General features: G+C 48.1%; 1 protein-coding gene across 27 annotated transcripts in view; it reads right to left on the reverse strand.

Moving 5' to 3' along the window:
• The window catches only part of ABLIM1 (actin binding LIM protein 1), a 300499-nt gene that overhangs the window by 94325 nt on the left and 193702 nt on the right, over positions 1-12472 (reverse strand). For all 27 annotated transcript variants that reach the window (XM_043597635.1, XM_043597630.1, XM_043597643.1 and 24 more), the window contains exons 5-6: positions 3920-4046; positions 2158-2251 (exon numbers count right to left, since the gene is read on the reverse strand). In XM_043597635.1, coding sequence (XP_043453570.1) covers positions 2158-2251; positions 3920-4046 — 221 coding nt within the window. The remainder of the gene's footprint in view (positions 1-2157; positions 2252-3919; positions 4047-12472) is intronic.

A 12472-nucleotide genomic window follows, 5' to 3' on the forward strand; every position in this document is an offset into this window, starting at 1 on the left:
ACAGGTGGGGAGCACACGCCCGCTGCACTTTGACTCTTGTGATCTGACCACCTGGACTTCATGCTGCACCTCGGATAAGCCACGACCAACTTCCCCAATAGCTTTCCTGCGACGTACTTCACGGAGGGCCAAAAACTCAGCACCGACCACACTTGGGCTGACAATGAAAACTATTGTTGGAAAGGCCACGGAAACTCCTCTTGAGCCCCCAACTACGTGGGAGAGTGGGCCCTCCTCTCAGGTCTCCCTGCCGCCAGTGCTCCCATTGCTTTGCGCCCTGAGTCCTACCGTCGTCTCCAAACTGGCCTCCCTGACTGCGGCATTTAGGACAGGTACGATGCTGTGCATCTGCCGCCTCTGACTTGTTCCAGAACACCTCATACCTCCAGTTGGGTACCAACAAGCTACTCTTATTCCCCCCTCCCCCAACCCCAGGCAACCATTAATCTGCTTTCTGTCTCTATGGATTTACCTGTTCTGGGTATTTCACGTACATGCAAGCAAACCACGGGTAGCCTTTTGTGTCTGGCTTCCCTCACTTAGCATGACGTTTTCAAGGTTCATCCATGCTGTAGCAGGTATCATAACCCCTTCCGTTTTAAGGCTGAGTATTATTCCTTGTCTGTATATACTACGTGTTGTTGGTCCGTTCATCCGTGCGTGGACACTGGGTCGTTTCCACCTGCTGGCTGTTGTGAACAGAGCTGCTATGGGCGTGGTTTTACGTGCATCTGAGGACTCCCGCGCATTCTTTATACAGCGATGTAATCCAGTCGCTTTCAGCTCCAGCCATCAGGGCTTCAATGGCTTCCCAGCATTCTTAGGATAAAGCCCAAATTCCTGAATAGGACTCTGGAGGTCCTCTTGCTCTAACCCCTCCCCACTCCTCTAGCATCATCTCTCACACCTGCGCTCCTGCCCATCTGGCTTTTTGTTTCACGCTCTGCTGTGCCTGTCCTCGCCTCTGGGCCTCTAGGGAGGCTGTTCCCTCTTCCTGGAACACCCTTCCCCTGGGTAAGAGGCAAGTGCGAGTTAACAGTCACTTCCTTATCACCTGAATCCAATTAGCTACCCTGGGCCCTGGTGCAGAGCCAACGCCGGCCCCTCCGTGTTTCCTGGAAAGAAAGGCACCCCAGAGCTTGCTGTGGGATGAGGAAAACTAAGCTAGACCTTGCTGTGCAATCCCACGGAGGCTGCCCAGAGACACTTGGGGGCCTCTCAGATTTAGGTCTCGGAAACGCCCCGCTGGGGGGGTTTGAATGTGGTCATGTGGACTCGGTGGCCTGTGTCTGTCAAAGCTGCAGGACCAGTTGGTGGCCTTCCCAAGCTGCTAGGCGTCCTGACTCACCTCTGCCCAGGACACATTCTCCACCCTGAAATGTGTGATGGGTATGAGGCAATCTTTTCTTTCGTATCAGAGCAGGTTAACACCCCACAGGCCTGTAAGAAGCCGGGGGGGGGGGGTGGCGAGCAGTGACTCCCTCTGCCTCTGAACTCCGGCCCCTAATTCCACAGCACGGGCTCCGCTCAGCCCAGAGGCGGCAGCTGGTGGGGCTGCTGCGGAGAAAGCAGGAAGCAGGCTCTGTGGCACAAGGCAGTCACACCTGAACCCGCCAGGCTCTGGTTCGGCCCGAGCCGCAGGGAGTTCTGGGTCACGCAGGATGTGGTTTTCTTAAGGGTGGCGAGGTGTAGGCCTTCACTTTCCACCTGCCCTTTCTTTTCCTCACTTCGATTCTGAGCCCTTGCCCCCCGAGTCCGTGCACTCTCACGTGCACACGCGCACCCCCCCCCCCCACAAGCCCACACACGTGCGCTCCCACACAGGCGGCTCGAACGCGCTTTGTTTCCCATTTTCTGACTCCTAAAAACAGTCTAATATACCTCTTCCTTCTACATAGTTCCTAACAGTCCCCTTATCTCTTTGGATAAATTGTCCCTCACTCCAATGTCCACATGAACAGTTGGCAGCAACCGCCTGTGAAGACAATACACGTTAAATCGCGAAGAGATCAGTCAGCTCCCAGTACTTTCTTTCCTCCGCGGGTAAAGATGAAAGAAAAAACCAAAACAAAACGGTGGAAGAGCCTCTTTTGTGGTTCTGCCGACCTCTGGGGAAGACGATGGTAGCTTCGAAGGCATCCCGTGTGTGTCACTTACCTCCAGGACTTTCCCTGTGATAAACTGGTGACAGGCTTCACATTTCACCCCAAAGAGCCCCTGGTAGTCCTTTTCACAGTAGGGAGCGCCGTCCCTGCAACACAAGAGTTTTCAGGTCCTGAGAGGGCCGAGGGGGGCCTGGAAGACGCCAGACCCACACTTCCCGGGGCCCTTTGCCACAGAAGGTGGTAGGGCGTGATGCTCTCCCACCCAGCATTCACAGGCCGGGAGATCTGGTCAGGCGTGATCAAAGTGCACGAAGCCACACGACGTGGAGGGACGGCTGTGGTTCTCCGGGCTCCACAGAAAGAACAGCCAAATCGCCACCGGATGACCACGGCTGCTTCTCAGCCGTGTCTCGGACCCAACGAGCAAAACACGGGCGCCATTCTCTTTCACCACCAGGCCAGACGGGCTTCAGACGTGGTGTCAGCGTGCACCCGCCCCCCACCACCTCCTGGAGCTCACAGGCCAGAGCCTGGGACGCCAAGTCCTCAGCCCTCAGGAGGCCCCAGGGGCACAGGGCCTTCTCACTCAGCCTCTCCAACCCTCCTTATTTATTTACCTCTGAGCACAGAAAAAATACTGTTTTCTATGCGTGCCCTTGAGTGCAAAAGTTCAGAAGCACCACGGCAGACATCCCAATGGCCTACCCCCGCACAGCCTTCTGCGTTCGCTTAATAGCTGGGCCTCTTTCTCTTTCCTCTTACCCTGGCTGTGTGTCAGAATCACCCGTGAAGCTTTTTCCTTCTGATACAGGCGTTTCAGCTTCACCCAGGACTACAGAATTAGATTTCTAGGCGGTGGGGCCCCCGCTACTTTTTTGTTTGTTTTTTGTTTCACTGTATTCTTAAATTGCTTTTTGAAGAGCGGATATGTATTTACCTGGTTGGAGAATATTTTTTAAGCATAGAGAGGTTTAGTGACGAAAATAAATTTTCCCTCATTGCCTTTGGACGCCCCCCCCCCCTCATTCTTCCCTCCTTCAATCAAAAGGGAGCCACTGTAGGGGCGCCTGGGTGGCTCCTGTCAGTTGAGCGTCCCACTCTTGGTTTCTGCTCAGGTCGCGATCTCGTGGTTTGTGGGATCGAGCCCCGTGCCGAGCTCCACGCTGACGGTGTGGAGCCTGCTTGGGATTCTTCCTCTCCCTCTGCCCCTCTCCCGCTGTCTCTCTCAAAATAAATTTTACAAACTTAAAAAAGAAAGGTAACCGCTGTAACTAGTTTCTCCAAGCTACGTTATAAAAACAAAACAAAATAAAACTTCACTTTAGCTGTTACACCAGCTCTGACTCTAACACGAACCCGGTCCCTGGTGGGTTGGATTATGCATTGGTCCCAATGGGCTCAGTGCTTAGACCCTGCGTGTGTGTTTTTTTTAGGGCAGGGCGGGGTGGGGGGAGGTGTCAAACACATTCAAGACCTAAAGGAGGAGCAAGGTCTACTAGTTCCAAAGAGGAAAAGAAAAAAGGTTAGGGAAAGTAAAATTACTGAAGAATTGATTATAACATACAGTGTAACATTATGTCAGTTTTGTTCGTTAAATTAGGCAGTGACTGACGTCTCATTAAATTCATCGTAGGCAAACTATAGGGACAGCGGAAGAATAAAATTCCTTTTATAAAAACAAAAACGTAGCACAGTGAAAGTTCATATTGATTATGGGGTGTGAATGCCTTTATGTCCAATGGGGTGGGGTGGGGGTTCCCCTCCCCAGAGCAGGCCCCACTGGAAGGATCCCGCGGCCTGTGCCCCGATCTTACTTGCTGATGTACTCCCCGGTGAGAACCTTCCCACAGGACTTGCATTTAAAGCACCCCAAGTGCCACTGCTTCTCCAGGGCCAGCAGCGCCTGCCCGTTCTTGATGTCCCTTCCACAGCCAGCACAATCTGGAAAAGAGCAGAAGCCAGCAGTGACTCCCACGTTTGTTCAGCTAAGTCCACGCACGTGGGCCAGCTCTGAAGCCCGGCCCGCGCCCGTCCCACACTCAACAGATATTTACCGAGGCACCACGTCCTTCCCCTCTTTCCTGCACCGAGTCCTTGCCATCCTCACATAGCACGGAACCTTCACGAACCTCAGTGGATCCACGGGGAGGGATGTCCTTCATCCGTTTATTTCCTTGGGGATTATTTAAATACCCTCTGAGCTCCAGCTGGCCCAGAGGATATTTAATTACGTGGTCTTGGCTGTGATTTTTCAGGAAGCTCTCGTAGGCCTTTATTAATTGAGGGCACATGTGAGAAGCTAAAGAACTCAGGCAGGATGCCTCACTTCACAATATATATGTGATTCCTGGAAAGGAGCCCATGAATCTCATTCTTGTAAATGGGCCTCTCGACTTCCTTATCATCCTAAACCAGACTTTGGAAGATTTGCGATCATCAGTTTAACAGCTCTTAATGCCCTAGCTTTAAATTCTCCATGGCAGGCTCCCGTGAAGCAGAGGAAGGAGAAAGTGTTTCTTTGTGGGAAAGGGCGTGGGCTCTGGAAGGAGCAAGGTCTGGTTCTGAACCCAGCTCAGCAACTTGCTGGCCAGCCACGTGACCGGGCCGGTTCTCCCCCTCTCTAAGCCTTGGTTTCCTCGGATGGAAGCTGGGATGCCACTAACACGTGTCTCAAGCCTCCAATGAGGATTCGATGAAATAATGGAGTTAACGCAGTGGCTGGCACATGGGAAGTGGCCCTATAAACGTTTCCCAGTGTTGTGATTACCATTATTCTGATTATTAAATACTTCATTGTTAGAGAAGTTGAGCATTTAAAAGAACCCAGGAGAATGTCAACTAATGCAACCTTTTTGAAAAGCAACATAAACGTCCACAGACATTTAAAGTCAATGTATCTGAGCAAATGAAACGGCGCAGTGCTGGGAGACTGGCCAGCACGTCCCCAGCTGATCGTAGGAAACACCCATGGAATGAAGCGATGCCCAGACAAGGCCACTCGGGCACACAAAACGATGAAACACCCCCCTCTTCCGACCACACGTGTGACTGCTGCTTCTTTGCTGGTGACACTCCTGACCCTACTTTAACTCTCCCTCCTCCCAGAAAAACTTACAGAGATGCCCAGGGACCTGCCTCGGCATCTTGCCGGTACACGGCCCAGAACTGCTCCCGCGGCCCTGACTCCTCCCTGCTACCACTCAGCAAGAGCTCGAACCCTAGGACAGTCCTCCGGGGATGGCTCACCATTCCCCTGTGCTCTCCCTTGGAGCAGTTTCAGTTAACTGGGCTTCTCCTCCTCCTGGTCCTCGTCCTCGTCCTCCTCCTCTCCTCTCCTCCTTTATCTTTGTGACTACAGGCATGTTTCTGGTGATCTTGGCCAGTGGGTATTAACACACCTTTGGATCCGGCAAGTTCACGTCTAATACTTCAGTCTACAAATATGCTTGCAAATGAGCGTGCGTGCGTGTGTGCCTGGCGTGTATGTTTTCCCTGAAGAAAATAAACGTATTCCCTGCGGCACTTTTATAACAACAAAACCAAAAATAGCCTATATGGATGTTAATGACGAACTGGTGAAATTAATTATAGTACAGTCCGTAACGGAATACTATATCCTATTGAAAAGAATGAAGTTGATTTGTGTCTGACATGGAAACATGTCCATAACAGACGAAGTTGAAAAAGGCAACCTGTGGAACAGTATGCGTAACAGAAGCTCCTTTATAAAAAATTAGCAAACTGTACGTGTTTGTACACATGCCTGTATATGAAATAAAACATTTCTTGGAAAAAAAAAAAAAAGAAATTCCTAAGATAGTTCCTTCTGTGGAGAAGGACTTTTTTACTTCACATCCTCTGTGTTGTTTGAATTATTATTTTTTTGTTACCCTGAGAATGTAAAAAAGAAAAAAAAAGTTAAGCAAATATTTATAAAGTTAAAAACATAATTGCTATACAAGTTCTAAATATTTCAGATTAGAACTTCTGTAAGTATAGCCCATTATTAGCTGAGTGTGTATTATATGATCACAAAGCATTATTATTATTATTTTTTAAAGCAGGAGGAGTTTATAGGTTTCCCGGAAACTCCTGGTAGTTTACTGCAAGGATAAAAATGGAAGGCCATGATATTTGTCCATAAATACAATTTTTAAAGGTTAGGAGCACAGGATGAGTTTAAGATGAATTGACAGTTTTTAATCCAAGTTGAACTGAATTTTTCATTCCTCTGATTAGATACGTCCACTAGGTGGCAGTAAAGATTTAGAGTAACAAGGAAGCTGCTGGTTGGTAGATTTTTTTTTTTAAGTCAGAAAATAAATTTTAGAGATGGCTTTCAATTCTACAAACTGAAGACAGTTGGGCTCGGGGGGGGGGGTTGGTGGAGCCATATGGGGTCTCCTCTTGCGCAGCGCTGAGATCTTGGGAGATGGGAGGCCTGGAATGGTAAGAGTCCAGGCTTTGGAGTTGGCATCGACGTTAACTCGACGTTAACTTGGGAAAGTGACAGTCTCTGAACACTCCCTTCTTCATCTGTGAAATGCTGGCCCTCTTCCTAGGTTGCAATGAGGACAAAGACCCTGCACTGGGATGTGCTTTGCACGACACTTGGAACCCTCGGTTCATGTTAGCTTCTCAACGTGGCTCCACCTTTCCTTGGTAGGAGCAGAGCTGGGACTAGAAACCACGTTTCTGGGTTCTAAGTCTTGTTCTCTGTGCAAACGCATTAATGCCTAGATGTCTCGGAGCTCTGAAAGCAGATGAGACACAATTCAAGAGCAACAGCGACATCTCTGATCATTCTGCATGGAGGGCTTTGGATGAACCAGGCACCATGTGAGGGCTACGGAGACCTGGTACCATTTATTATTCAATCAATTTAGTCCAAGTACCTTGCAGTCTGGAAGCCTCTGACCTCACAGGTGGTGTCCCATACTTCTCAGATCCTCTGTGCCCTGCAGTGTCCCATGGAAGGCAGATGTTCCGGAACTGATTTTGATAATGGTCTGTAGAAAAGCATTCACCGAATGCCGAATGCCTAGAGCCAGGCAGCTGGTAAAGCTGGGCTGGAAAGAGAGGCTGGGGATGAGCCTCCTTCATCCCAAACCTTAAGTCATAAATCAAGCAAATCAAAGACCACCTTCTAAGAAAGTAGAATACTGGTTCATATCATCTGGTTCAAAGGATTCTGGTACATGTCACAGAGGCTACCCATTCATTCCTCTCTGGGCAAACCATAAATTCTCCACTTAAGCCTGATGTCACACACGGCCTGATGGGCAAAGTGGGAAAGATGCAGGGACAAAATGATTCGTGCTGGATTGTTCCCTTCTCCCATGCTCATCCCAACTAAGCTCTTTTATAAAGAACAAAATGTCCTACTCTGTATCTTCATGTTTTTCAGCTGTTGAGAAAATTGTTTCCACATCACTGAAGCAGCTGCCGATAAATATAGAAAGCTGGTGATTGGTGCTGGAATTATTGCCAAAGTCAGAAATAGGTGAATGTGAAGCAGCATCAAGGAATTCAAATCCTCTAGCAACTCGCCAATATCCCAGCAAAAACAACTAATGACCAAACGTGTCAATAGAAAAAAAAAAAAAAAACAACTGTAAATATTCTGCCCCAAGCCTTTCATTCTTGGCAATAAGAGCCAAGAGAAGAGCAAGAATTTGGCTACTTATGTCCATGTTAAACTAACATCCAACTACACACCTGCTTCGATATTTGTATCATTTTGTTCAAAGGCAATAAATATCCTTGAGAACAGGGGTCCTGTCTCTCTCTCTCTCTATTTTTTTTTTTTTTTTTGGCATAGGGTCATGGACACCTGGGCTTCAAAAGTTTTGAAGTCGGAGAAGGTGACAAATGGCTCTCAGAAAATAAACTTGCATTCCCAAGCTGAAAAAGATGTCATCACTTGGGCAGCACTTAAGGTCCTATCAGATTGGGTACCTCTGATCTCCTTGAGAACTATTTCTGTCTTCTCAGAATTCCTCACTTGGGAAAAGGGCGGGCCCAAAAGACGTCTTACTCTGTGAAGATGCCTCTCTGGAGATGGCGGTTGAGGACACGGAGGTCTAGGAAAGAAAACCATGTGGTAACGAAATCCCCACCCCCACCTTCCTAGGCCTGCCGGCTTCAGTCATGCCCAGAACCATTGACGAAGCTGGACACTGCCATTCATAGTAGCTACGCAGCTGGGATCAAAACTTTTAGAAGACAGAATGGGAATTTTCCTAGTGTCTTGGCATTTGGGGCCACGGTCTCAGAGCTGAAGACGATGGTGATAAATATTCCATCTCCCACGGAAGGGTGCCCGGAATCCCTACAGGACTTTCCAAAAGACAGTAGGATCCATCTGATGACTACCAACCCCTATTACCCACCTACCTCTGAAATCAGAGATTTGGAAAGGCACAGAGGAGTCAGCGGGGAGCTGTCCACACAGCAGGAGTGTGGTGGTGTTCTCTCCCCTCTGCTGTGACAGGGATTTAGAGGCCCCGGGGAGAAGGACCTAGATGTTTACTGAGTGGGAAAGCTCAGGCTCTAGTGCTGCTGTGGGTCCGAGAGAAGCTTGATGTTAGAGTTCTTAGAACAAACCGATTGGGGTGTCCCGGAGCCTGGAAGCATTCATAAACAAAAAACCTAGAGCCTGATGAATTTGGAAGAGTTGGAAAGCAGGAAGCTGGTTGGAGCCCCCCCGAATGGCAGGCTAAGGAGAGGCTGGAGTGGGAATGGCATACATTTCCACCATTTGGCTCCCTGGGGATGCACTTGTGTCCTGTGGCTGGTGCCTACACCCAAGCATCTGGAATGAACCCACAGGAGAAAACTGTCTGCGGAGGGTGTGGGACTTCATTAGTAAGAGGCTAGGAGACCACGAGGCAGCAGGACCTGAGTTCGTTGCAAGAGGTTAACCAGAAATTGCATGCTTTTGTTCAAGAACTCAAATTGCACCCCATAGAAAAAGGTCTCCAGCCGTGTTAGCGGAGACAGAAGCATGACAATACCAGATTTCTAACACCTTGTCCCTTCTACCTCCAAATCCCTGCCCCTGCCTGGTCCCCAAAGAGCCACAGGATAGGAAGGAGGTATAGAAGGAGGTAAAGAAGAGCTTATGCCCACTGTAGGTCCCTGGTTTGGGTCGGATCTGAGCTGGGAAAAGGTGTGGCTCTGGGATGAATGAGAGAATCGAGTTTCCAATAGGCGAGGACCTTCTAGGAGCCGAAGGTGAGCAGAAAGCTATGGGATCTAAGACATGATCAAGGGTGGGAAAGGGAATTCTGGATAATAAAAGTAATGATAGGGAAAAAGAAGGCTGTTCACTGTTGTGTCCAATGTGTGCTTTGGCCTGTTCTACACACAAATTGTGCCTGTCCCAGCGGTCAAGGGCTTTGGAGGCAGAGAGACCTGGAGTGGAAGTCCAGCTCGGACACTGAGCCAAGGGACCTTGGGCAGGCTAGGTAACCACTGGCCATCAGTTTCTTCAGCTGGAAAATGGGTAGGCTGGCAGCACCCGCCTTCCTGGGCCGCTGTGAAGACTGGAGAGAGTGTGGGCACACGTAAACACTCAGCGTCTATTCTCAAAGGTGCAATAGTCTCACAAAACCTGCATTTCATCTCCCCCTTAACAAACAGGCAAGGCCCACTGTCAGCCTCTGGGGGAGGCATTTTGGTTTCTCTGGATCCATCATCATCATCATATTAACATTACTATCATTATAGTTATTGTTCAGCTTGTAACTTTTGAAAGGTCTTGTGCGTCTGTTCTCTCAACCCCCTCTCAGGGCTCACGCTCACCTAGAAGGGCGGTGATTATCTGGATTTTACAGATCACAGAGCATTTGAGAGCCCGAGGGACCTTCAAGCCCATGTGATGCAAACGCTTCGCTTTACACACAGCCAATGAAGGCCCAGGGTGAGCCTTGGCTTTGCACGCAGCCACACAGCTCAACAGTGTCCAATTAACTGCACAGTGGGAATCTTCTATTTGCAAATGCACATGAACCCAGGACTTTACAGTGGGCGGGGCTTCTCAGAACCTAGACGTCCAATCACAGGTTTGTTTTCCTGATTCTAGTCTCTTGTGCTATCAGTGGGCAAAACCAGCCAGGGGGGAACTGGAATACGAAGTGTTCACCGGAGGGGAAAGCCTGTGTAAGTGGAGAATTATTGTGAAAATGACGTAAATCATAAAAGGGACCAGAAAAAGACTTTCCCAATTTAACTGATGCTTGCTGAGATCTTGTGAGGTTATAAAAAGTCCACAGAGGGGCGCCTGGGTGGCTCAGCCGATTCAGCGTCCAACTCTTGATTTCAGCTCAGGTCACCATCTCACAGTTCCTGAGTTCGAGCCCTGCTTCAGGCTCTGTGCTGACGGTGCGGAGACTGCTTGGGATTCTCTGTCTACTTCTCCGCTCCTCTGCCCCTTGAGCTCACTCTCTCTCTCTCAAAATAAATAAAGAAACTTAAAAAAATAATAAATAAAACGTCCGCAAGTATTTTGAGTCAGTTCCAAGTATCTCTTTCCTTTACTGAAAAAAAAATTTTTTTAATTAAGAACGAAAGGAAATCACCTTTAAGTATTTAAACTGCTGCCCATGTAAGTTCCAGAAAATTCAAGCTTTCCCTGGAATCCTTTTTTAAAAATAATACTGGAAAAGAAACTCGATTTGTCATCACCGAAGATTAGCACACAAGTTCATGGCTATACACGGGGAGGAAAAATAAACAGAAGCAAAATCATTTCAGATTTAGATTGTTATTATTAGAAAGTAGAGTAAGGCTTTGGAGACCCTATAAAATATTCAAGTGGTGTCCTTTTAATAGACTGCTAACTAGAGGCACTTCATCCCTGGGCCAGGACTCAAGAGCTCCGGGAAAAAGAAAACAAAAACCAAATTTAAGTTCCAGAGTTTGGCTAACTTCAGATCCTGAATTTTGATGACACTGGATCTTGTCATTCAACTGTTCCTACAGGACACGGATTTCTCATTATCTGTGTGATAACATGGTAACAGCAGAAAGCTAGAGAGCAGCTGTTCTATCCAAAACAGAGGAAAAGGGGGGACGCAATAGAAGAGTGACCTGATTCTCTTAGGTTAACAAGCTGCCTTCTACACAAGCCTTTAACACATGTCGGGTCAGCCTCTGACACGTGGGTTCCTTCACGGGAATAACACTTTGGAGGTCTGTGGTGGCTGCTCACTTTGCTAGGGTTTCCATCCCTCCACAGAGTCTAAATGTCAATTGCCACCTGTTGTCACTTTTGAACTGACACTGACTGAATCTGTGTTAATAGCCTGGCCTTTTTTTTTTTTTTAATAGACCCTTCAGTTTGCAACCCATAGATTACAAAACGAAAACATCCAGATTCTCCTGAAGTTATTTTTAAAACTAAAAGTTGGCCTAGGGTTTAACATCTTTAAGATATAGAAGATTTGGGTATTTGAAAACACTTCTCCTTGACCAAAAAGGGCACATTATACTGAGTAGTGACAGGAATGTCAATCGAACACATGGATAGGGTGGAATGTTGATTTCCTTTCATCGTCTAGGCTGTTCAGTGTGGTCACGTTCCAGACCAGACCTCTCTGAGTAGACGGATGTTGACTGTCCACAGGCCAGTTTTGGAAAAACAACCAAGTCACAGAAATGAGCCCACAATTGACTTTTCTAGCATGTCATGGCAGATACCATGGGTGTGGGGTCACCGTAAGAAAGGACAGGGAGAGGCCCAAACACAAAGTGAAACTGTGAGCATGTTAGGCTAAGCACTTCTCAAGAATTGGTTTTAAAAAGCACTTTCTGGGGGCGCCTGGGTGGCTCAGTCGGTTAAGCGGCCGACTTCGGCTCAGGTCATGATCTCGCGGTCCGTGAGTTCGAGCCCCACGTCGGGCTCTGTGCTGACAGCTCAGAGCCTGGAGCCTGTTTCAGATTCTGTGTCTCCCTCTCTCTGACCCTCCCCCGTTCACGCTCTGTCTCTGTCTCAAAAATAAACGTTAAAAAAAAAATTTTTTTTTAAATAAAAAAATAAAAAGCACTTTCTGACTTCTGAAATTCTATGCTGCCAGTAACCAAAAAGCAGTATGAGGTCATAAGATAAATACTGGCGGGGGCAGGGGGTATGTGGGAAAGTTCAGGAAGGTACAACATACTTGCCACTCTGTGGCCAAAGGGGTCTCAATGCCATAAGTAATGTACATCTCAAATCACTAAAAATGAATTATTTTAAGAGGTGATGTGCTGCCTAAATATGTCACCTTGAACCGGACTTTTCCGTAATCTCTCATGTCCCTGCTTAGGTCAGCTGTTCCCTTTGCGGTCTCGATGGCCACGGTGGAAACATCACAAGCCAGAGC

This window comes from Prionailurus bengalensis, chromosome D2 (assembly GCF_016509475.1).
Source record: "Prionailurus bengalensis isolate Pbe53 chromosome D2, Fcat_Pben_1.1_paternal_pri, whole genome shotgun sequence".
Classification (NCBI taxonomy): Eukaryota; Metazoa; Chordata; class Mammalia; order Carnivora; family Felidae; genus Prionailurus; species Prionailurus bengalensis.